Source organism: Aethalodelphis obliquidens, unplaced genomic scaffold, assembly GCF_003676395.1.
Source record: "Aethalodelphis obliquidens isolate GAN/ISIS:26980383/991018 unplaced genomic scaffold, ASM367639v1 scaffold6, whole genome shotgun sequence".
In the NCBI taxonomy this organism is placed as follows: domain Eukaryota; kingdom Metazoa; phylum Chordata; class Mammalia; order Artiodactyla; family Delphinidae; genus Aethalodelphis; species Aethalodelphis obliquidens.
The window spans coordinates 72,358,869-72,381,236 of record NW_020837950.1 but is presented as its reverse complement, the minus strand read 5'-3'; the positions used below and the strand labels follow the sequence as shown (position 1 = coordinate 72,381,236).

The window sequence follows — 22,368 nt, the reverse complement described above, 5'->3', positions numbered from 1 at the left end:
TGTTCCCTGCCTGCAAAGCTCTTCCCCAGATATTTCCACCTTCTCATCATCTTGCTGGCTTTCCCGCTGGTCACAGGAATTCTCTAGGAAACCTTCTGGCTTGACTAAAGAGGAGAGGTCCCTTACGAAGAATGGTGGAAGAGACCTGGATACCTGCGAACTGTGCCCTTAAACATGTCTGATGCGGGGGAGGGGAGAACTGGGTGACTGGCACGGGGGCCTCTGCTGTGCGTACAGAGCCTTGTTTAATAGCAACCACGCTCAGAGGTCACCTCCCCATTTTCCAAAGAGAGACCAGAGGCTCAGAGACACACAGCGACTTGCCTGCAGCCACATAGCTAGCAACTGGCAGCGCTAGGGTAGAGACCCCAGGTCTCTGATGGACCGCGGGCCGCATCCACCAGGAGCTGCTGTCGCCATGAGCAGATCATTTTCAGCCGGAGGAGGATCTGTGTCCTGAGAGTGACGAGGTCGCAGGGTGGGGTGAGGGCCCAGAGCACTAGCTTGGGCCCTCCCGGATCCACCCCTGCATCTCCCTCCCCACAGATTCCATGGCCGCGCCTGCCGGGGTCAGAGGAGTCCCCGGGCCTGGGTGTCCTAAGCTCTGGCAGGTGCTCTGGGTGGCACTCTGGATAAGTGTGCTGCCTGTGGCTACGTTAACTCAGATGGCACCTCCTGGATGAGGGGGTGACGTCGTGTGGATTTAGGTACCGTGGGGAAGAACTTTGCACAATTCCCCTCCCCGTCTCTCCACCCGTCAGACACACCCAGTGTTTCACGTCCTCTGTCTGGGTCCTGGGATCCAGAGGTAGAAATGAAAGCTTAACGCCCCAGAAATTCATAGCCCAGGGAAACACCCGCCCCCCGCCCGCCCCCCCGCAAGGAGACAGACCACCTCCACCCAGTGACTCGCCCACTCGGATACCAACAAGCAGCCCATCGAACCCACCCTCTCTGCCCAGCCCAGGTTCTGCCACAGTACAGGGCTCCCAGCCCGTGTTCTGGGGGTGAATGATGTGCTCCAGTTCAACTCGAGACCTGAGCCGGTGGGCACCCCGGGGGTGGGGGCGGGGGTGTCACAGCGCATTGGGCGGGGCAAGGGCATTACGGGCGGGGAAACAGTGTGTGCAGAAGAGGTTACAGACAGCAGTGTGGCCAAGTGGAGGGGGGCACGAGCTGTTTGCTGGGGCTAGAACTGCGGGCAGATGGAGCGGCCCGTGGGTGGGCTGGCGTGGGTCAGCCGATGGTCTACCCTCCCGTAGATGGTGGGGGACACCGAGGTTTACTTGGGGAGTGAGGGGAACAGATTCCCCTTTTAGAAGCTTCCTGGGGGAGGGACGCTGAGGGGGGCGGGGGAGGTGAAGCAAGGAGACAGTCTTCTCCTCCAGGAAACAGTGAGCTCTCTGTCCCGGGGATTATTCAAGGAGAAGTTAGAATCCCTCCTGGGACCTCCGGGCTGCCGGGCAGGGTGGCGGAAACCACGCCGGGTCCCGCGACGTGGTCCTAGAGGCACATGGCATGCCGCAAGCACATCCGTCTCTGCCTTTGAACGTGCAGAGGCCTCTGCCCACCCGCCCGGTGGGAGCCCTCCTCCCCACTCCACCGGGGGCCTAACCCGCTTCCCTTCCTGGGGAGATCTGCAGGGGTGGTACAAATGAACGGTAAGCCGGAAGTGGGTCCTGGGATTGCTCCCAAGCAGGATTTAGCTCCGGGGCACGGCCCCGAACGTGGGCACAACCCTCACTTGTGCTCAGACCCCACATGCTTTGCACCCTCCTCCCGCAAGGACAGGCAGGGGGGCGTTTGTCCTGTCCATCCACTGAGGAGATGGGGTGCCTCCCAGCCATCCCAGGGGACCCCCATGGGCAACTCCACTCTCGTTAGCTTGGGACTCAGGAACAAGGGGGCTCCAACACCCACCACTGGACCACAGGGTCTTTGCACATCCTTTGCTATGGTTTTCTGTGCCTTGACCATCGCCTAGGCAGGGGTCCCCCAATCCTTTCTCTCCCACACCCTGAGTTCTGAGGGGGCTCCTTAAATGTGTTCTATGTTTTGATCATTCCAGGGAAGTCATGTTTTTAAAATGATACATCCTCCCCCCAAAAAATAAATAAAATAAAATAAAATGATACGTCCCTTAGGCATCACGCACAGTGTTATTTGTAATTCACATTCTAAGAGTTTTCCTGTAGAGACAGCTCATCGCATCCTTGACAAACCGGCCTGAGCTCACCTGGTCGTCTGGCCTTCGTGCCTTTGTCCCACCCTGGCCTCTGCCTACTGCCCCCCACCAGTAATCGCCCTCCCCCTGACACGCACGCGCACACACGGGCACCCCCCTCTCCCCTGCCAAGCACCCGAGCCCCCCCATTCCCCCACCTCTCCCCCATCACTGGGGAAGAAATGGGTACCTCAGCTCAGTCTTGAACAGACATTCTCCCATTTAATTCTGACAAGTTCCCAAGTTTGAAGCCTAAGCAAATTGCTTGACAAAAGTGGCCACCGTGAATACCTTTCTCTTCTGTTTCACCTGGTCTGTAAAGTCTAACAAGCCGGGAGCAGGGGGCGGTTTCTCTAATCAGTGGACAGGTGGTGACCTTTAAGAAAGTTTAGACATGTTTCACTAGTTTTAGTGAAATAGGACTATGATAACACAATAGATCTCTTTTGCCCTTTTCAAAATTCCTTGTTCCTTGCATATTATTAAAAAACGCCAGGGCTTTAAACCCAGGGTACAGGTGAGCTTCACACTTTGGGGGTTAACATAGTTGTCCAGTGTGGTACCTGGGCAGGGGGCTCTAAGTGGGATACTCAGGGGTGCAAAAAATTGACCTGAAAACAGAGCTTCTTCCATCCACTGAAAGAGGAGATGCACACAAAAATTTAGTGCATTTTCTTAAGCAGTTAAAGTAGAAACTGTCACTGAAGCTGGCAGACCAGATGAGGCCTTTTTTTTTGCTGGAAAGAAATAGCAAGGGTAGAGGGCGACGCGGCCTCTCCTGGGGCGGAGCGCGTGGGTTCGGCTCCTGGGCTGCCTGACTGCACAGGGCGCTGGACCGTCAGCCTTTGCTCCCCACCCGCCCTGCTCTGCGTGACGCCCACTGGCCGGCAGCATCCCGCCCTCCAGTCTGAGAATTTGAGCCGCATGTGGGCGCAGCAGGGAGGGGTCCTCACAGTGCGACCCCCAGTGCTGGGGGCCGTTCCCTGCATAACTGCTTTCTCCTGTTTCTTCTCCCTTTCCTGCTTTCCCTTTTCTCGGGCTACACTGAGCGTCAAATCATCATCTCATGGATGTGTCCCAGGAGGCCCAACCCAGACTCGCCGTGGCCCCCCAAAACCTGCTCCTCCCCACTTTCTCTCCCAGGTCTGTGCCATCCACTCAGCAGCTGCCCCTGCCAGGAACCCAGGGGGTGTCCTCGGGGCCCCCACTTCCTGGCCTTTGGGCTCAGCCAACCTTCTGAGTCCCCGTGGGGCTTCCTGCCGGAAAGCACCCCCAGCCCGTCCCTGGCACTGATCCCCATCGCCTCGATGTTCACGGTAACCTGTCTGACCGTGGGAAGATGCGTCAGGTCTGGAATTCTCCAGCAGTGGCTGCTGAAAGAACAGCAGCGGTGTGGGCAGCCTGGCCTGGGCTCTCTTTTCACAGATGGTGATGTAACAGCAGCTAAAGGGAGCCGTGTGCAGCCCCTCAGGCCGGGGAAGATGAAGAAGCGTTCCTCAGAACTCCTCTGGGAGGGAGGGGACGAGAGAACAGACTCTCCCAGGAGCCTCGGCGGAGTGAGCATGGTGGGCTCCGGGCCCCTCCCTGCCACCTTACCTGCCTCCAGGTGTGCCCACAGTCTGAGGTGATGTACATTTCTTCTTTATATTCCACAAGCTGGGAGCCCAGGTTACCTGGTCCGGAAGCAAAGTGGCAGGGTTGCTCTTAGGACCGGCCACTCTCCCCCTTACCAAGGTCTGAGTGCAGCCAGGTCCCCACACAAGGTTGGTGCCTTATGTGCTCTGGGTCTACACCTCCCAGCACCAAAGCTACCGGCGGATGCCCCTCTCTGCCCTCCTTGTATAATGACGGGCCTGCTGTCACCACTACGGGTCCTAGCCTGAGCAACAAAAGATTAACTTTGCCCAGAGAAAGCCAGCCTCAGGCAGCTCCAGCTGAGCCCAGGTGCAGGCAGAGCTTGGGGGCTTCAGGGGGACCCACGGTGACGAGTGTGATTCAGGAAGAAAAAGCACGGAGTGGGGGTCGGGGGCAGGCTAGAAAGGATGCTGGCCAGATGGGCAGTGTGGGGACACGGCAGCCCCTGACGGGAACTGCGGCAAGACATGGCTGGGCCTGCGTCTGGAGGCCCCCTGGCGGCCGGGTGCGGGGGAGGCCAGAGGCAGGTCCAGGGCAGTCTGGGGCAGTCCAGGTGGGAGGCAGCATAAGCACAAAGTAGGGGCTCATTAAATATCTGTTGAGGGGAGGTTTGGGAGGATGGTGAGGTGGGCACCCAGCCAGCTGGGCAGCCAGGAGGATCCTCCTGGGTCCTGGCTCACCCATACCAGCCTGGCAGGTGGGTCACCAGCCTTGAAGGCCACTCTGAGGGGTTGGCACTTAATCCTGGGGCTGCTGCCAGAGGGGGAAGAATCCCCACCTAGCATCCAAGGTGATTCCAGCTCACAGATAGGAAGCTGAGCCTAAGTGGACCCCTGCAGATGGCCACCTAGAAGACGCAGCTGCAGGGCAGTCTCGGTGGTCTCTGAGCTGGGCTGGATGCCCCTAAACGGCCTCCTGGGAAGGGTCTTGGACAATGGGATTTTCTGATGGGTCAGACTGGGCAGGCTTCCGCTGTGACCACACGATGGTGGCAGGGACCAGGGGCCTGAGCTTCCGGGATGAAGGGGACCTGTTATGAGAACACTGAAGCCATTCTGGACTCTCTCCTGGAGCCCCTGACCTGGGCAACGTGTGCACCACTTGCACTTTGGAGACTTATTCATGTGGTGCCGTCAGGAGCCTCTCTTCCAGAGCCAGGTTTAGACGTCACTGGAAAATCCCAGAGGAGACGGATTATCCTCAGATAGATGAGGCAAAGTGAGTCCAAGGAGAGTGGCAGAGGGATTGCGTACCTGCCCTTTTTTTGAGGTCCAACCAACCCCCAAATCTTCCATCCATCCATCCATCCATCCCTCCATCCATCCTTCATTAATTTATCATCCATCCATCGGTCCATCCGCCATCCCTCCATCCACCCTTCATTAATTTATCGTCCATCCATCGGTCCATCCGCCATCCCTCCATCCATCCTTCATTAATTTATCATCCATCCATCGGTCCATCCGCCATCCCTCCATCCACCCTTCATTAATTTATCGTCCATCCATCCATCCATCTACCATCCCTCCATCCATCCTTCATTAATTTATCGTCCATCCATCGCTCCATCCGCCACCCCTCCATCCACACATCTATCTCTTTTTCATCAGTTCCACCCACTCACCCACTGCTGCACATTCATCAGCATTTGCTGAGTGGCTGCTCTCTGCCCAGCCTCGTGCTGAGCTGTGAGGGATCCAAGCTGAGTAACCATGTACCTGCTCCCAGGGAGCTCTCAACCTAGCCGGGGAAGAAGGATGCCCTGCATCTGTGCACAGAGCCGGGATGGCTGCGAGCCCAGGGAACTGTGAAAGCAGAGAAGGGAAAGCTAACGGACCCGTGCAGGAGGGGAACCAAGGAGAGATTCCCGCAGGAAGTGGCCTCTGCTCTGTGCCTCAAAAGACAAACGCCACCGGCCAAGGGAAAGGGGCAGGTGTGCCAGGCAGAGGGACCGGCCTTGGCGACGGCGCGGAGGTGGGAGGGGAGGTCAGTCAGGGGAGGTGGGGCAGAGGGCCAGGTACTGAGCTGGGTTCCCTTCTACCCGCCTGGCCACCTAAAGGTGCTGAGGAAGGGCTGCTGAATGAAAAGAGGGAGATGAGTGAATGAACGCAACAGCTGGGCGTGGGCAGAGGAAGGAAGGCGAGCCCTTTATCTCCCCATCCTTCCAGATGCCAGCAGGGACGCCAGGACCCGCGCGTCAAATACAGAAGCCGTGCGGCAAAGGATATGGCGTCAGCTCTACTTCCCAGGCAAATTTATAGTCCATGATTTCAGGGGTGCGATGTCTGTCTTTTGAGTGACGCAATCTGTTTTCCTTGTTCCGTCTACCAAGGCTGTCAGGCTGCCGGTCACCTAACAGCCACCGGGGGAAATTAAGGGGAAATTCACAGAACGCATCCACAGGCCACCAGAGTGGGAGGCTCTGCAGGAACACGGGAGCTGGTGCCCTCACTTTACGGAGGGGAAACTGAGGCCTGGGGATGCAACTAAGAAAGGCCTCCCTCTACGTCCCCTCCGGGCTGTTCTGGGGTCTCCTTGGGCCTCCTCCCCCAACACCCCGACCCCTCCACCCCGCTTCTGTGCTCTCAGGGCCTGGTATACAGTAAGCGCTCACTTACTGCATTTCCTCTCCCTGCTTCCTCGGTCTTCAGGTTGCGGAGTGGCTCAGGCCTCAGGGCCAGAACAGAGCAAAGCGACCGCACAAGACCCACCCCAGGACTCCTCACCGTGGCCCCCAACGTGGCGGAGCAAGCCCTGCGGCAGCTGGAGCAGGAGTAAGGGGACCGCCCCTCTGGTCCTCCGGGTGCTGCCAAGTCCCCGGCTTCTAGGCCCCGGGTGACCCCGCCTGGCTGATGGGCCTCGGGTCGGCTCCTGACCTCCTCCCAGCCCTCGGCCTCTCATCTGGGATCGATGAGGTTGATTGATGGGATTGACGGGTCCCCGACTGGCTGAGTCACAAAGGAAGGGACTCTGCAGGAGGGCCGGCAGGCTGGGCTCCTCCCGGGAGCCCCGGGGGTCTTCCTGGCACAGAGCGGGCGGGGGTGCTCCGAGCATCCCCTCCCGGCCCCTCAAGGTTTTTTCAGTCATGTGACTGTCAGAGCCGGGGTCCGGGAAGCGTTTGCAGCCTGTGCTCCATGTGGTCCTGAGGGTTCACGTCCAGACAAGGAGCTGGAAGCAGCGTGTGCTGCGTGGTGGCCCAGGACGGGCGCAGGGCAGTGGGGCAGGGAGGGCATTCCACCTGCATCAGACCTTTCAGTGCCCCCAAATCCGAGATTATTACCCTCACTTCACAGATGAAGAAACTGAGGCTCAGGGAGGTGTAGAGCCCCAGGGCAAGAGCTTGGAAAGGCCCAGGTCAGAATTGGGCCCGGCGCCCCCTGTCTCGGCCATCCGTCTGTGATTTGCTACCTCTGCAGGACGCATTCCTTTGACACGCCCAGTCAGGAAGAACATTCCAGCTGGCACTCTCGGCCGCTGGGTTTATTTCTGGGTTCACTATGGCTGTTTCTAGACCCTGGCGGTTAGAAGCTCGAGTTCCGGTCTTTTTTTTTTTTTGCGGTTCGCGGGCCTCTCACTGTTGTGGTCTCTCCCGTTGAGGAGCACAGGCTCCGGACGCGCAGGCTCAGTGGCCATGGCTCACGGGCCTAGCCACTCCGCGGCATGTGGGATCTTCCCGGACCGGGGCACGAACCCACGTCCCGTGCATCGGCAGGCGGACTCCCAACCACTGCGCCACCAGGGAAGCCCTGGTCTTTGCTTCTTGAACCATCCTTTTCCCTTTCTCATTGGATTCATGCCTCCATTTTCCACCTCCATCTGTGGGTCTGGCCTCTGTCCACTGAACCGGAGGGCAGGTCCCCAGTAGAAGGGCAGTGGTGTCCAGACACTGTTCAAATGACAGGGCCACCTGTAGAACACACCTGATGTTGATGCTTTCTACCTGATCCCCAGATCAGCCTTACGATGGAGTTTCATCCTCTGTTTTGCAGGTGAGGAAGCTGAGGCTCAGAGGGTCCAGTAAATGCCCAAGTCCCAGCAGCTGGAGGTGGCAGAACCTGGGGCTCGTAACTCCCACCTGCCTGCCTCAGGGCGGAATGAGGGATGGATGGCGGGGAGATCAGGAGAGAGACTCCCTGGAAACAGGCGCCATCGCCCATGGCTGCCTCGGGAAGCTGAGCCAGGCACAGGCCGTCACGTGGCCCCACTGCTCCTGCCACGTCGTCCGGCCCGCTGTGGGGACCGCCAGTGGGAAACTGGTCCCCGCTCGGCGGCTGCAGTGGTGCCCGAGGGAGCCCAGCTCATTCCACCTTCCCCTCTGTTCCCAGCAGACGCTCAGGGCTGGAGCGGAGGATGTAAAACGTTTACACCTCAATTGGCCCACATTGCACGGATGGATCCGTCTCAGGAGAGCCAGGGCGGGATGAAAAAGCAGCAGAATGAAATATAAATGTAGCATCCTGCCCTTGGGGGGACAGTGAGAGGGAGGGAGGCTGCCAGGTCACCCCCTCTGCTCCCCGCTCTCCGTGTGACTGGCATACAATGAAGTGAACCTCCTGCAGATCCTCACAGCATCCCTGGGGGGCTGGAATGGTCGTCCAGAGCTTTCAAGGCCGTTGAGCGGTGGAAACATTTGAAATTCCGCCTTTTGTACTTTGGTCAAGAATTTGGGGTTTCAACCCATCACGAACATGCATTTTAAATACACCCTTGAGCTCATCTCCCTGTGCTATGCGGCCGCTTCCCACCAGCTATCTATTTTATATTTGGTAGTGTATATATGTCCATGCCAGGTAGGATAGGGAGAGTGGGAGGGAGACGCAAGAGGGAGGGGATATGGGGATATATGTATATGTATAGCTGATTCACTCTGTGATACAGCAGAAACTAACACACCACTGTAAAGCAATTATACTCCAATAAAGATGTTAAAAAAAAAACACACCATCGCCTTCAGGTCCAGGGAACAGAGTCCACAAGACAGGGGGTGCCCGACATGGGCGACCCAGCCCGTCCCTGCATGGGACCTGGAGCCCCAAGAGCTGCACTGAAATCGAGGCTGATGTGTGATTTTTCATTGATTGACACATGTCCGTCATTGAAGCGGGCAGACCCCGCCCCAATCGCAGTCATTGACGAAGACCCCCGGGGCCGCAGATGAACAGAAGGACACTCAGAAGATGAAAGGCTTTACTTGCAGTCTTCTCTGTCTGGTTGTGTCGCTCGCTCCCCTACTGGAAAGCCACCTCTCCAGGATAACGGGAGACGCCCCTCGGATAGCCAAGGTCTCCCGCCATCAGAGACCCACAGAGCAGACAGGGGATCTCACCTCCCAACCCCTTCATGGGCTCTGATTCGGTCGTTCTGAAAAACACGTTCCCGCCTCTGCCTGGAAGGCCATTCCTGCCATCTCAGCATGGCCACTCATTTATTCATTCACTCATTCACTCATTCATTCATTCACTCTCTCACACACAGCCAGGCCCGGGCCTCAGTGCTGGGATACGTCTGCTGAAGGGGTGGATGCGTCATCCAGCTCAGGGTCTGGGGTGCAAATCCTCCGGGTCGCAGATGGTGCTGGAGTAGACAGAGGGAGGGAGCCCCTGATTCAGGAAGCTGTGAGCCCCGGCCCAGGCCTTGGTGGTCCCCCCGTGTGATGGGCAGAGACACTGTCTCTCCGACTGCCACTCGCCCCACCTGCACCCTGGCTGTGCAGAGCCTCAGCCTGGCCGTTCCACAGCCCAGATGAGTGGCGGGCCTGATGGGCCCGCCCCAGAGCCTTGCCTACTGCAGGTTCAAGGGGCACAGCAGCCCCTCCTGGGGCTGGGGCTGCCCTTCCCTGAGGAGCCTGGGGTGGGTCTCAAGCTTCCTGTTGGCACCTTGCAAGTTGTGGGAAAGTCTTCCCTCTCCTTGGGCTCCATAAAGTAGGGGTACTGACCTCTCAGGGTTGTCATGGTGATTAGAAGAGTTCAGGGCCTGGCCGGGGAGAAAGGGCCACCATAGCAACTGTGGACACGATGCACACAGTCCTGTCCTCCCCGCCTTTGTCTCCATGGCATCAGGGACACTTCCCCGGCCTTAGCTGCTGAGAGCTGGTGAGGCTATCCCCACGCTGATGGGTAAAAGGAAAACCAGACGCCAGCCGCTACCTGGCAATGGACTTGTAAAACATGTGATTTTATTTGGAATGATTCTTCTAACTCACATAAACCTTATTTTAGAGTTTTCTTAGATCAGCATACATTTAGTGATACCTGAAGAAGGTTCTAGTTTAATGGAGTAGACAGACACAATCACAATGTATACTTCTTTTTTTCCCCCTTATGTTAGTTGTATATGTGTCTCTCTCTCCCCCACTAAACTAGAACCTTCTTTAGGGACCAATAAAAGTCAACCATGATGCAAATTGTCCTCCTGTCCATCTATCCATCCACCCACCCATCCATCCTTCTATGTATTCATTAGCCATTTTGTTATCCATTCTTCCATTGGGCCATCTGACTATCCATTCTTTCAACTATCCAATTTTCCTTTCACCCATCCTCCCACCCATCCATCTACCCATCCATCCATCCATCCATCCATCCATCCTTCCATCCATCCATCCATCCTTCCTTCCATCCATCCATCCTTCCTTCCATCCATCCATCCTTCCATCCAACCATCCTTCCATCCATCCATCCATCCATCCTTCCATCTATCCATCCATCCTTCCATCCTTCCATCCTTCCATCCATCCATCCTTCCATCCATCCATCCTTCCTTCCATCCATCCATCCATCCATCCTTCCATCCAACCATCCTTCCTTCCATCCATCCATCCATCCTTCCATCCATCATCCATCCACCTTTCATTAGTCAACGCATAACAGGTGCCCACTCTGGGCTATGCAATCACCCCTCAGGGTGATGTGCCAGGTGAGCTGGCTTCCTGGAGGTACTGTGGCACTGCCCCCAGTGGATACACCATGGCCCCAGGCCCGTGACCATCAAGTTCTACCCTTGAAACTGGAGCGTCCTGCAGGCAGTGATGGCTCCTGACAGTAATGGCAACCTCTTACCTGCGCCCATGATGAGGCCGGGGGCGGTGTCCTTGGTGTGCACAGTGCCTGACACGTAGGGGTTGTCGGCCCAGCGCAGATGCAGGTGCAGGTGGCAGTCCGGCTGCGGAGGGGAGAGAGGGAGCCACGGTCAGCACTTGGGAGGGAGAAGTGACCTGAGAAAAGGTAAGGCCGAGGCTGAATCCACCCCTGTGGCTTTTTGGCCGTGAAGGTAGGGTCAGGAGTGCTTCAGAGGGGTCGGGGGAGGGCAGAAGGAGGCTTGGAGGCTGGCGGCCAGGTGGGCTTCTCCAGTGGAGGGTTCTCCCAGCCTGGGTGCTGGAGGGTGGGCTCCCCAACGTGGCTCCTGAGTGAGGAGCTGGGCTGCAGAACGGGACTCCGGGAGGGAGACTGCACGGTCCATGCCCACGTTCATTCATTCATTCATTCATCCGCCCAGAACATTTACTGGGGGCCTCTTAGGTGACCACGGTAGCCTGGGCATCGGGCGACAGCTGCGGGACACCCCGTAAGCCCTGCGCCCTATGGGAGAGTCAGGGGGTAAGGTAGGCACGCTAGAGCCCAGTTTACTCACGAGCATCAGTGCAACCCTGACGCAGCCCCGGCTGGTGCCCTGGCTGGAGGGGCAGAGACACTGGTTGTAATAAGACATCCAACGGCAACTCACGTTGCTGTTCCGCTGCCTCTGGGCCGGCACCCGTACTTTACCAACAACTTGCCAGGGCAGTGGTGGGGCTGGGACCACAGCTGAGGCTGTCTGGTTCCAAAGTCCGTGCTCTGAGCCCCGTGGCCGGTCTGGTACTTCCAGGCAAACTGGGCCAGCAGCCCCCAGAACGAGGAAGCACCAGCTGTTTCCTGCCCGGTGCCGCCACACCCCTCATCTGTCTCCACCCCAGCTGCCTGCAGCCCCACCCTCTGTCGAGATGGCAGAGGCCACAGCCAGCTCCCCTGGCTGGGGCTGGGGGATCCTGGGGGAACAGACGAGCTGAGAATGATGTGTCCTCTGGACTGACCTTCCCGAGTCTCCTCTCCCCTGGCCTCGGTGACTCAAGGCCACAATCCCTCTGTCACATCCACAACAGACCACAAGGGCACGGGACAAGGCCCAAGGTCTCCGCACAGCTCCCTCCAGGCCACCGGACACGGCACCGGGCAGTGACCTGCCAGCCATTAGCCGGGGCTGCCTGTCGCCCACACCTCCCGGGTCATTGCAGAGCTCCACTGTCACTGCTATATTCTACTGTCTACTGAAATCCATCCGAGAGATGTTTTTTCTCTACAGTTTATGTTTCTTTCACACTTGCTTCTGGTCCGTGAACTGAGTATGTTTTACACAGATTATCTGAAGTTAAAAATGGAACCGATCAGTACGTTGGATGTGGATCCGGGTCAGACGCCACCAGGGCCCGATCCAGTGGGCGATGGGCTCTATTTGTCTGCACCAGAGTTTTAAAAAATGTATTTGTTGCATCACATGCTGTACGGTTCCACTGACAGGAAATGTCTAGTGCAGGGAAATCTATAGAGGCAGAAAGTGGATTAGTGGTTGCTCAGGGCAGGGGGTGGGATGGGAGATGGGGGGTGGTGACTAGAGGGTACAGGGTTTCCTTCTGAGGGGATGAAAATGGTCTAAAATGGACTACGGTGCTGGTTGCACAGCTCGCAAAGATACTAGAAACCACTGAATTGCACACCTAAATGGGTGAATCGTATGGGATGTGAATGGTACCTCAGTCAAGCTACTAAAAACAAACAAAATAAGAGGGGGCAAATGAGCTGAAAGAGGCCCCCTTCTGAAGCAGACTTGGTTGGGCTAGAGACCCTCCCCGGGGCAGCCGGGAGCCCCAGGCTGAAGATGGCAGGGCCCCGTGGCGGGGGGAGCCCGGTCACGGAATCACCGCGGAAGAGAGTCCCCATCCAGGAACACCTGGACTGAACAGGACAAACGACCCACTGTGGAAGGTAAAGCTGTCCCCCCTTCTGGATTTCTCTTGGTCTCTTACAGCTGACAAGCAGGTTGGTGACCTAATACCTGTGGTGACACCCTTCGGCCCCCTCGCCCATCCAACCACCAGGCACTAATGGCGAGGGCATGTCCAGGGGGAGGGGTGCCCATGACCTCTCTGAGCAGGGCCAGTCTCTACCTGCAGAAGGAAGCTCTACGGCAGGAGGAACAGGACCCTCGGCAGGGACGTGGCCTGCCCTCCTGTGTCCCACTGGCACGCTTCCGGGCTGAGAAGGTCCGGCCCAGGCATGGCCCCGCTCTGGTGCCCCAGAGGTCCCGGGGGGCCAGGCGGGGCCTGGAGTAGCCAAGCTTCTGGGCTGGTCTCCCCAGGCCGCAACCAGCCTTTTCCACATTCCCTGATGCGCTGTGCACACAATATCCCTGTCTCTGCATGCAGTGAACAGAGGAAGTCCGAGGCCGTGGCTCATAGAACCTGGCTGCCCCTCCCGCTCCCCAGCCCACTGCTGCTCTGTCCTGACTGCCGGTCGCCTGTTGGAGCTAGAAGCGGAACACTCCTCAGGGTTCCCTGCGGTCGGCAGTGGCCCACAGACAGAGCTGCAGTCCCCTTTGGCGCCGTGGAGGGCCACACAGATGCCTTCCAGCCGGTCCTGGAGCTGTAGCGGGTGCTCTGCTGGTATCTGACAAGCGGACGCAAGGCCCAGCCCACTGGGCTGAGCTGATAAAGGGCTTGGAAGGCCAGGCAGGGCTGGAGAGGCCGACGCCCAGGGCGCTGGGCACCTGCACACGTGACGGGACGGGAAGCATCGTGTGCCAGGCTGCTCTCGGGGTGTACGGTCAGACACGGCAGGGTCCCCCGAGGACACCCAGGCCAAGGGTGGGAAGACCTCAAGGACAGGCTGGCGTCCGGGGAGTCGGTGCTGAATGCCTCGTCCTGGTGGGGTGGCCCGGGTACCTGCAGCGCTTGGGTGGATGTGACGCGGACCGAGCTGGGAGGCCCACACCGCCCCAAGGCTCCCCCTTCTTGGCCCCTCTACATGCAGGGGCCGGCTGGTGCTCTCAAGGGGCATGTGGCAAAGACTGCTGGAGGGCTGGAGGGCCACACCGCCAGCCGCCCCTGCCGGACGCCCCACTGCTCGGCTCAGCCCGGAAGCTGAGACGCGTTACCACGGGCAGCAACACGAATGGGTTTTCCTTCTGAGTCCAGATGTCAACAGATGCAAAACCGTCTTCCAAGGGCCATTTCTCACCCTAAAACAGGTCTGATCCACACTCATCTATTCCCTGTCACTGGGAGGAAATCTCCCCAGCCAGAGAGCTGGTCAAATGGCCCGGGAAAACCTTCACGACCCAGAGTTAAGAGAAAAATGGAAGACTCAGAAATCACACACGTGTCAGGATCCCAAAGAGGACTTTTGAACGTGACTGTGAGCCGAAGGATGGACCAGAAAAATGCCCGAGGACCTTCTGGGTGCTCTCGGGGTGTACCCAGGGTGTAATGCCTTCTGGGTGACGTGGTTACAGGTGTAACTTATACCCCTTTCTGTACATTTCTGCTTTTTCCAAGTATTTGGCAATAAGCAGGAATCACATTTCTGATGAGAAATAAACCCTCAAGTGTAGCTTGCCCTGTGCAGTTGGAGGCTGCGTGGCTGAGTGGACACCGAGAAGAAACCCAGGAGAAGGGCCACGCTGGCCCAGCCGGCACGCCCCCCACCCGCGGCTGCCAGGTCTGCACACACAGCGTGCTGGGCCTTGGAGCCAAGGCTGCCATCGATTTCTGGCTTTTGTGCCCAGCTGGGTGTCCCGATACTTGTCCTCTGTCCACTGTGCTCGTCGGGCTCTCTGCGTGCCTGCCTGCAGCCACGCACTTACCAGCTGACCCCTACTTTTATTATTTCAAGGCCGGGACATAAATCTTGAAAGGTTATCTCCTCGCTGAGCTGCATAATTGGAGACAAGAATCTATTCTTAGCGAGAACTTGCTCTGACAGATTAACATGGCTTAACTTTGTCGATGATGATACAAAAATTAGCCCTTTCACAGCAGTTTTTTTCTCAGAAGGGCTTTTACAAGGGGCAGGTGATTAATGCTCCCCGGTGGTCGACAGGTGTTATTATCCCGTGATTAGCGGGAGGGGGGCTTGCGTAGCGGCCGAGCGCAGGCCCCTGGTCGGTGAGGTCAGGGAGCGAGGGACTGACACTGCCCAGGCCGAGGCTCTGCCCGGAGAGCACAGAGCCCCACCCCGGCCCCGGCGGGTGGTCAGTGGCTGTCCAGGCAGGGTGCCTACCATCTTCAGGGGCCCTGCAGAGATCCAGGCAGATCTCAGGAGGGCAGGATTGTTTGCTGTTTAGTGTGCTGATATATTCCCAACACCCAGAACAGTGCTTTGCACATAGTAGGTCCCCTTACGTGTTTGTTGAATGACTATCCCTGTGAAATAGGCACTGTTATTCTTTCAGTTACAGAGGCACAGCAATGGGTGGGGGTCCTTGACTGTGAGGGGCTTCCGGTTGAAGCCAGGGGGAAATAGAAGTAAGTGTGCCCAGTGAAGCCTTCTCAGTGGAGGCGACATCTAGACAGGGTTTTCAGGTGTCAGTAGGAGTTTACTGAATAAGAAGAAAAGGGCATTCCAGCCCTCTCCACCCCCAAGGCAGTGAAGACACTGGGGCAGCCTATACTCATATTCACGTAGAAAGGCACCCATGGAATAGCTGGACTGGCTTAGGGCTCATGAAATTTGGGCTGTGTCCTGGCTCCCCCTCACTTATCCAGCCCCCCCACTTCCACAGAGTGTACTTTCTGGCCCTTGACATTGGCCAACAGGGCTTAACAGATGCATAAGCAGGCTTGCAGTGTTCTTGCAATGTTTCTGCTCACTCTCTTGCACCCCTGTTGTTGCCTGACAATGTGCATGGGCGGGTCCCAGAAGGAGGATACTAGATCCCTTCCTAAATCGACCAACCCCCAGGTGCATGAACGAGCCCAGCCTCTCACAGATCTCGAGAAGAGTGATTGCTGTTTGGGGCGGCTTGTTACACAGCACTGTTGTGGCAGGAGCTGACTGATACACTCCTCTCTCTGACTCCCAGTTAACTCTTCTGTAAAGCAAGGAGTTCCATGTGGCCCTCTCCACCACGCCCAGAGAAATAGGTGGTTCATGTCTCCCAGATGGCCCTTCTCAGACATCAGCATCTCTGACCCCTGGGTCCTGAGGTAACGTCTAGTGCCCACCCCGGGGAAGGTGTATGCAGTGAGCAGGGCACTTACAGGCTTGCAGTTGGTTGGTTTCCCGTTCATGTCCGTGCTGGGAGGCCTCAGGTAATCCCAGTCTCGGCCCTTGCTGTAGGTTATAAGCGTCACCACCTTCCCGTCGACTTTTTGGTTCGCCAGAAAGACTCCTTTCACCCCTCGGACCTGGGACAGAAGTACAAGAAGGATGGCAAAAGCCTGCCCAGCCCCTTGCTAAGAGCTCTGTGTGCACGGCCTCATTTCACCCCAAGAACAGCCCAGAGCTGAAGCTGGAGGCAAGTGGGTCTGCGGGGGAAAAGGGACCAGAGACGCTGGCCTGAGCTTTGCCTGGGAGCAGGTACTGTCTGACCCCAAATTCCGAGTGCATTTCACAACACTGAGCTGTCCTCCCAGGTCCAGACCCCGGCTGTCGGACGGCGAGCAGAGCCCTGGTCCCTGAGGTGCCTGTGCATTTCGGTCACGCTGTCTTTAGCCGGAGCACGTGATTCAGAGCCCTAGCCCCTCGCCTCCCTCCCAGTGGACCCAGAGGGCCTGGACCCATGGAGTCGCTCTGGGCTTTCCTCCAGGGACTGCCTCAGCTCAGCCCCACACGCAGATGCCACACGCAGATGCCAGACTGTGAGGACAGGGTCCGTGCCGGCCCCAGCCTGCCCTGGATGGGGGTCGAAGTTCCCTGTGCCCCCTTTCTCAGGGTGTCTTGAGGGGCCCAGGGCAGTGACCACACACATCCCATCATCAGTTACTGAGTTCGCGCACAAGAAAGGGTCAGATATCAGCAATTCCCAGTTGTTCAACCTCCTGGTTCCACAGAAATGAACTTTCTCGGCAAGTTCCTCGGGCTCGGAAGACTTGGACCCAGTCACCGAGGCCCGCTGGGAGCCCCCGTGTGCCCGAAGCAGCTTTTGCTGCTCTGTAAGGAGCAGGAAGCCAAGGCAGCTGAGGCTGCGTTGTGGGATTTACCTGAAGTTCCACGGCCAAGTGGGATGCTTAGGGTGAGAGTCATAATACACAGTTGTTAAGTGCCTTCTACGTGGCGGGCGAGGGAGTTAATGTACCGTCTCATTAAATTCTCAGACTCCAGGAGGTTGGTGCTTTCCTAAGCCTCAATGCCAAGTGTCTGACAGGTGGGGAGCAGGCCAGGGCGGATCCCAGAGGTTCGGACGCTCAGTGAACTGTGTATGAACCTCCTGTGGCCGCTACAACAGGTAACAGGCAGAGGGGCTTAAACTACACACGTTGATCATGCTACAGCTCTGGAGGCCGGAAGTCCAACACGGGTCCCATCGGGCTGAAAGCAACTGGAGTCTCCGGGCGAGACGTGTGTCCTTGTCTTTCCCCATGTCTAGAGGTGCTGGGGTGCTTGGTTTGTGGCCCCTCCTGCTTCTTCAAAGCCAGCGGTACAGCATCTCCCTGGCCATTCTTCCACGATTCTGTGTGTTTTTCTGCCCTTCCTTCCACATGTGAGGACCCTAGAGATTGCAGTGGGCCCCATGGAGAATTCTGGAAAATCTTCCCATCTGCCGATTGCTATAACCTCAATCCCCCTTTGCCTGTGTCTTCTGCTAGGATGCTTCTCTCTGGGCTGGAGACCAGGGGTCTGGCCCTCACCTCCACAGACGAGGACTAGGGGATGGTCCTTCTGGGGGACAGCCCCAGGGGCAGGAGGGCCGCAGCCCCTCCTCTCACTCATGGTGCCATCACTCTGTCTCTGGCTCACCTGAGGCATCCCCACGGGGCGGGCATCTGGCCTGCTCAGTGCTGAGTCTAGATGTCTCCCCTGATGTCCTAGGGGCAGACACGTTGCTGATTTGCCCAGTGATGGCTTGCTTTATTTGGAAAGCGCTCTTTTATATCCCGACTGGTCTCCGTGAAAACACTCAGCAGCAAATAACATGGACCCTCCCATCCCAGAAGAGGTAGTAACAGGCCGCCCTGTTGGCCAATGTCAAGGGCCAGGAAGTACACTCTGTTTCCCTGGGGAGGGTGTGATCAGCTGAGCACTGGCTTCCGGCATGGATGTGCCCACGTCACATAACCGCCCCCGTCATGGCTGTGCTCACTTCCTGGGGGCTGCCGTGACAAAAGCGTCACAAACTGGTGGCGGGGGGCGGGGAGGGCTTAAAACAACAGAAATTTGTCCCCTCACAGTCTGGAGGTCAGAGGTCCAAAACCAAGGCGTTGGCAGGGCTGCCCTCCCTCTGGTCTCTCAGGGAGGATCCTTCCTCGTGTCTTCCAGCTTCAAGCGGTTGCAGGTGTTCCTGGGCTGTGGCCACATCACCCCACTCTCTGCTCCGTCTCCACAGGGCCCTCTTTCCTGTGTGTCTGTGTCTCCTTTTCTGATTCTTACCAGGACGCTTGTCATTGGTTTAGGGTCCAGCATGAGCTCATCTCAAGATCCTTCAGTTAATGACAGCTGCAAAGATCCTTTTTCCATATAAACTCACGGTCACAGGTTCCAGGGATTCGCTGTGGCTGTAGCTTTCGGGGGCCCCCGTTCAGCCCACTACAGTGACCGTCTCCCAGCTGTGGCCAGGGTTCCTCAGGGTCAGGGCACGAGACCGGAAGCCCCCTCAACCCCCTTCCTAACGCAAGCTCCAACACAAAGAGGCCCTCAGAAAAGGGGTGCCACCTTGTCTGGAACCAGGACTCATCCTGCAGAGGTCAGAGCTCACAGGCCCTTGAAAGCCCAGGCCTCTCGGGTCAGTATTTGCCTGTGACGTCTGGGATAAGACATTTTTCCTGGATCTGACATCAGATGAACGATAACCATGACAGTAATGGAATTGGGGCATGTGTAGAACCTCTAGGCCAGGCCCTTCCCATGCACTATCTCGAATCCACAGAAAAGGCACCTGCAGTGAAAACTGTCGAGAGCCTGCCGAGCACTGAGTTGGCACCAGGTGCTGCTGTATGTGTTTAACGGAAACGGAGGCCTCGAATTCACACAGCAACCCTCTGAGGAAGGTACTACTGTCGTCCTCATTTCACAGTGGGGACATTGAAGCACAGAGTGGTTAAGTAATGTGCCTAAGGTCACACAGCAAACACATACCAGAACTGGGATTTGAACCCCAGCAGTGGGGCTCCGGAGTTGTGCTTGTAACCACTACCTGTGATCCCCATTAAGTGGATTTCAGAGAAGCACAGTCACTTGCGAGGGGGCCCAGCTTTGGATCTGACCACTGTGAACTCCCTCCCATCCCCACGGCCTCTCACTGCCTGGTCTTTGGCGTGAATCACTGTTCCCTGGCTCCTCAGCTGGCTAACTTCTCCTCAGCCTCAATTCGGTCTGCACCCCTTCCTCCAGGAAGTACTCCCTGACTTCCTCATGGTGTCTTCTAGAGGCTGACACACCAGGTGGGAGCTGGTCTTCCTGTAGAGTCCGGAGCCCTGTGAGAGGTGGTCTGCTCCTCCCTGTGTCCCGGGGGTAGGGCCTGGAGCCTGGTGTGCGGTACAGGGGGTACCGGGTATCCGCAGTGGGCCGTGGACGTTCCCGCCCGAGGTGCCCTCCTTACGTGTCGATTACACGCCTGTCCTGTGCGTAACTTTCAGCAAGCAGCAGTGAGCCCCAGGCTGTCCAGCTCGGGAAGTAAACCCTGACAAATGGGCTCTCATTGTAAACAAATGATTACATTCATTACTCCCTCGGTTCTGCTCAGCTGTTGACAACTCAAGGAGGAAGGCTGCAGCCCTGGCTCTGTCCAGGAGGACGCCTCCCACCCGGGTTGACACGCACTGATGCCCAAGGCTCAGCTCGCCACCCACGGGACACCCTCCCCCAGCTCCGCAGGGACAGCAGAGCCTGGCAGGACCGCAACTGGCATTTACTACGAGAACACACGGCCCCTGCAGGTAAGCCCACTGGCTGGGGGCTCCCTGAGGGCAGGGCATGAGGGAGGAATTTAAGGGTGAATGACCTACCGAGGGAATGCTGGCCAGGAGGATGGATGGAGCTTGGACCGACAGACCTGGGCCACTTCTGGTTTTTCGCTGACTTCTGGTCTACCTGGGCAGGTGGCTTGCCCTGTCTGAGCCTCGGGTTCCTTACCTGTAAAGCGGCTGAGGGACCCCCTCCCTGGCTCTGGTGTGGACAAGAACAGAGGAGGTGACCGTGAAAGGCCAGGTCCAGGCTGGGCCCACCGTGGGTGAAGGATTGACATTCACGGAATCCAAGTACAGGACGGTGCGTGGGTGTTTTCTCGCGGGAGGGAGCCCGGCGTGGGAGCCGGAAGCCCCAGTTCGGAGCCTCTGATCCACCCCTCGGTGTCACGTGACAAGAGCAAGCGGCTTAAATGGGACACAGATAGGGGTGGGGCCCCAGGGAGGGCACAGGGAGGTCTGAGGACTGCAGGCGAGGAGGCCTCAACCCCCAGCCTCAGAGAGAGGAGCTTCAGGGCCAAGCGAGAGACAGAGGGAGCAAGAGACAGCCAGACGGACATGGGATACACAGAGGGGAGGGACAAGGAGACCAGGGCTGGGGCCGGGGAGGCCGCGAGGCCGGAGATGGACAGGGGAGGGTCCCAGCTTCTGTCACCTGCCTGTTTCATGCAGTGGCGTTCAGGGCAGGAGCCCTGAACAGATAACAGATGGTGATAGAGTCGATGATGGGGACCACAACCTGAACCCCAACTCAGCAGAATGTTATCCCCCCCAAATTCCATTCTTCTCATTAGCAGACCTGTATCACACGGTACTCCATTACTGTTACTTGAATTTCATCAGAAAGAGCAAGTTTTCTCTCCTGTTCTAAAAGTACCTGCGTAGTACCCTTTTGACCGGCGAAGCCTAAAATATTTGCCCCTTGACAGAATTTTGGGAGGTCCCCGGGTTGGAGCAGTGGAGGTGGGGAGGGGAGGGAAGCCGGGGGAGGGGGGGGAAGCCGGGACAGGGGTGCCACCTGGCCCACCACAGCCCGCACTGAGGGTCCCACCTCGAGGATGTCGATGACCACGCTCTCCTCCGCCTGCCGCGAGCTGCGCACGTCCCCCAGCACCAGCGAGTAGCGTACGCCGCGCGGGTCCGACTGGTAGAGGTTGTAGGTGTCGGTCTGGTACCACTCCTGCACGGCCACGAACACCTGGCTCTCGTCTGTGCTGATGACCTGCAGATCCTGGGGACGGCGGAGGAGCCGGGGTCAGAGGCGGGCTGGGGGCCCACGCGGGAGAGGGAAGCTGGCCTGGGGGGGAGGGGGAATGGGGGGAGGGGTGAGCAGGCCTGGGGGGCGGGGCAGGCCTCAGGCCTGGCAGGGGTGAGGGGCTTGGCCACACCCCTCTTGGAGTCAGGCTGACCTAGATTCTCATCCTGGCTCTGCCCTCTCAGCTCTATGACCTTGGCCAAGTCCCTTTACCTCCCTGGGCCTCCGTTTTCTCACCTCCGAAATGGGGATGACGTTCCCACCCTCTATACTGGGTGGGGCGCAGTGACACCTCCTCCCATCTGCCCCTGCAGCGAGGAGGGGGAGCTTTGCTCCACGCACCCCCAGACCATCAGAATGCAGCCCAGACCATCACCTCTGGGAGGCGCGGAGGCGTCTCCTCCCGGGCCCCTCCCCCTCCCATCCCGAGGATCAAGCCCGTCATCTGTCCGTTCATTCATTCAACACGTATTCATTAAGAGCCTACTGTGTGCCAGGCACTGTTCTAGGCCCAGGGCTACACCAGGGAGCCCCGCTGGCCTCTGCCCTCTGGGAACGTACACTGGTGGGAGGGATGGATTAATTCACTCCAGACTCACGCCCAGGACTGCATCACCGGCCTGCTACGGGAGCTGCCCTTTGCCCACAGCTCCCCCTGGCCAGGCCACCGTCACCCCTGACCCCCGCCAGGCACACAGCCAACAAGGCCCCCTCCCCCAGGGCACTGGGCTGCCCAGGGCCCTATGGGAGCCGAGGGCGGGCGCCTGGCCAGTAGGCAGGAAGTGGGCTGGCCTGAGCAGCCAAGGCCAAGGCCCCAAGCCTGGGGTCCACCTGGACCAGAAGGTCGGGCAGCTCCTGAGTGGGCCGGGCAGCCGTCCGGGGTGTCAGCGCCAGATTTTACAATTCAGAATTAAAAAAAAAAAAAAAATGAATAAAAAGGAAGAAGAAGAAACCCAGGGCTAACCCTAGTTTCTCGTTTTCCTTTTCATTCCCAGCCGGCACCAACTACTGCATGGGAGGCGCGTGAAAAGGCATCCGAACAGGCCCATTTCAAAGCCATAAGGAGCTCTTCTGCAGCCCCTACTGTTTGCCTTCTATCACTCC

The 22,368-nt window shown here is 57.9% G+C and overlaps 1 protein-coding gene across 1 annotated transcript in view; it reads right to left on the bottom strand.

The window, feature by feature from the left end:
* Positions 1–22,368, bottom strand: part of SORCS2 (sortilin related VPS10 domain containing receptor 2) — a 183,848-nt gene that overhangs the window by 34,742 nt on the left and 126,738 nt on the right. The window contains exons 8-11 of the mRNA XM_027104054.1: positions 21,061–21,240; positions 16,149–16,295; positions 10,918–11,020; positions 3,821–3,897 (exon numbers count right to left, since the gene is read on the bottom strand). Coding sequence (XP_026959855.1) covers positions 3,821–3,897; positions 10,918–11,020; positions 16,149–16,295; positions 21,061–21,240 — 507 coding nt within the window. The remainder of the gene's footprint in view (positions 1–3,820; positions 3,898–10,917; positions 11,021–16,148; positions 16,296–21,060; positions 21,241–22,368) is intronic.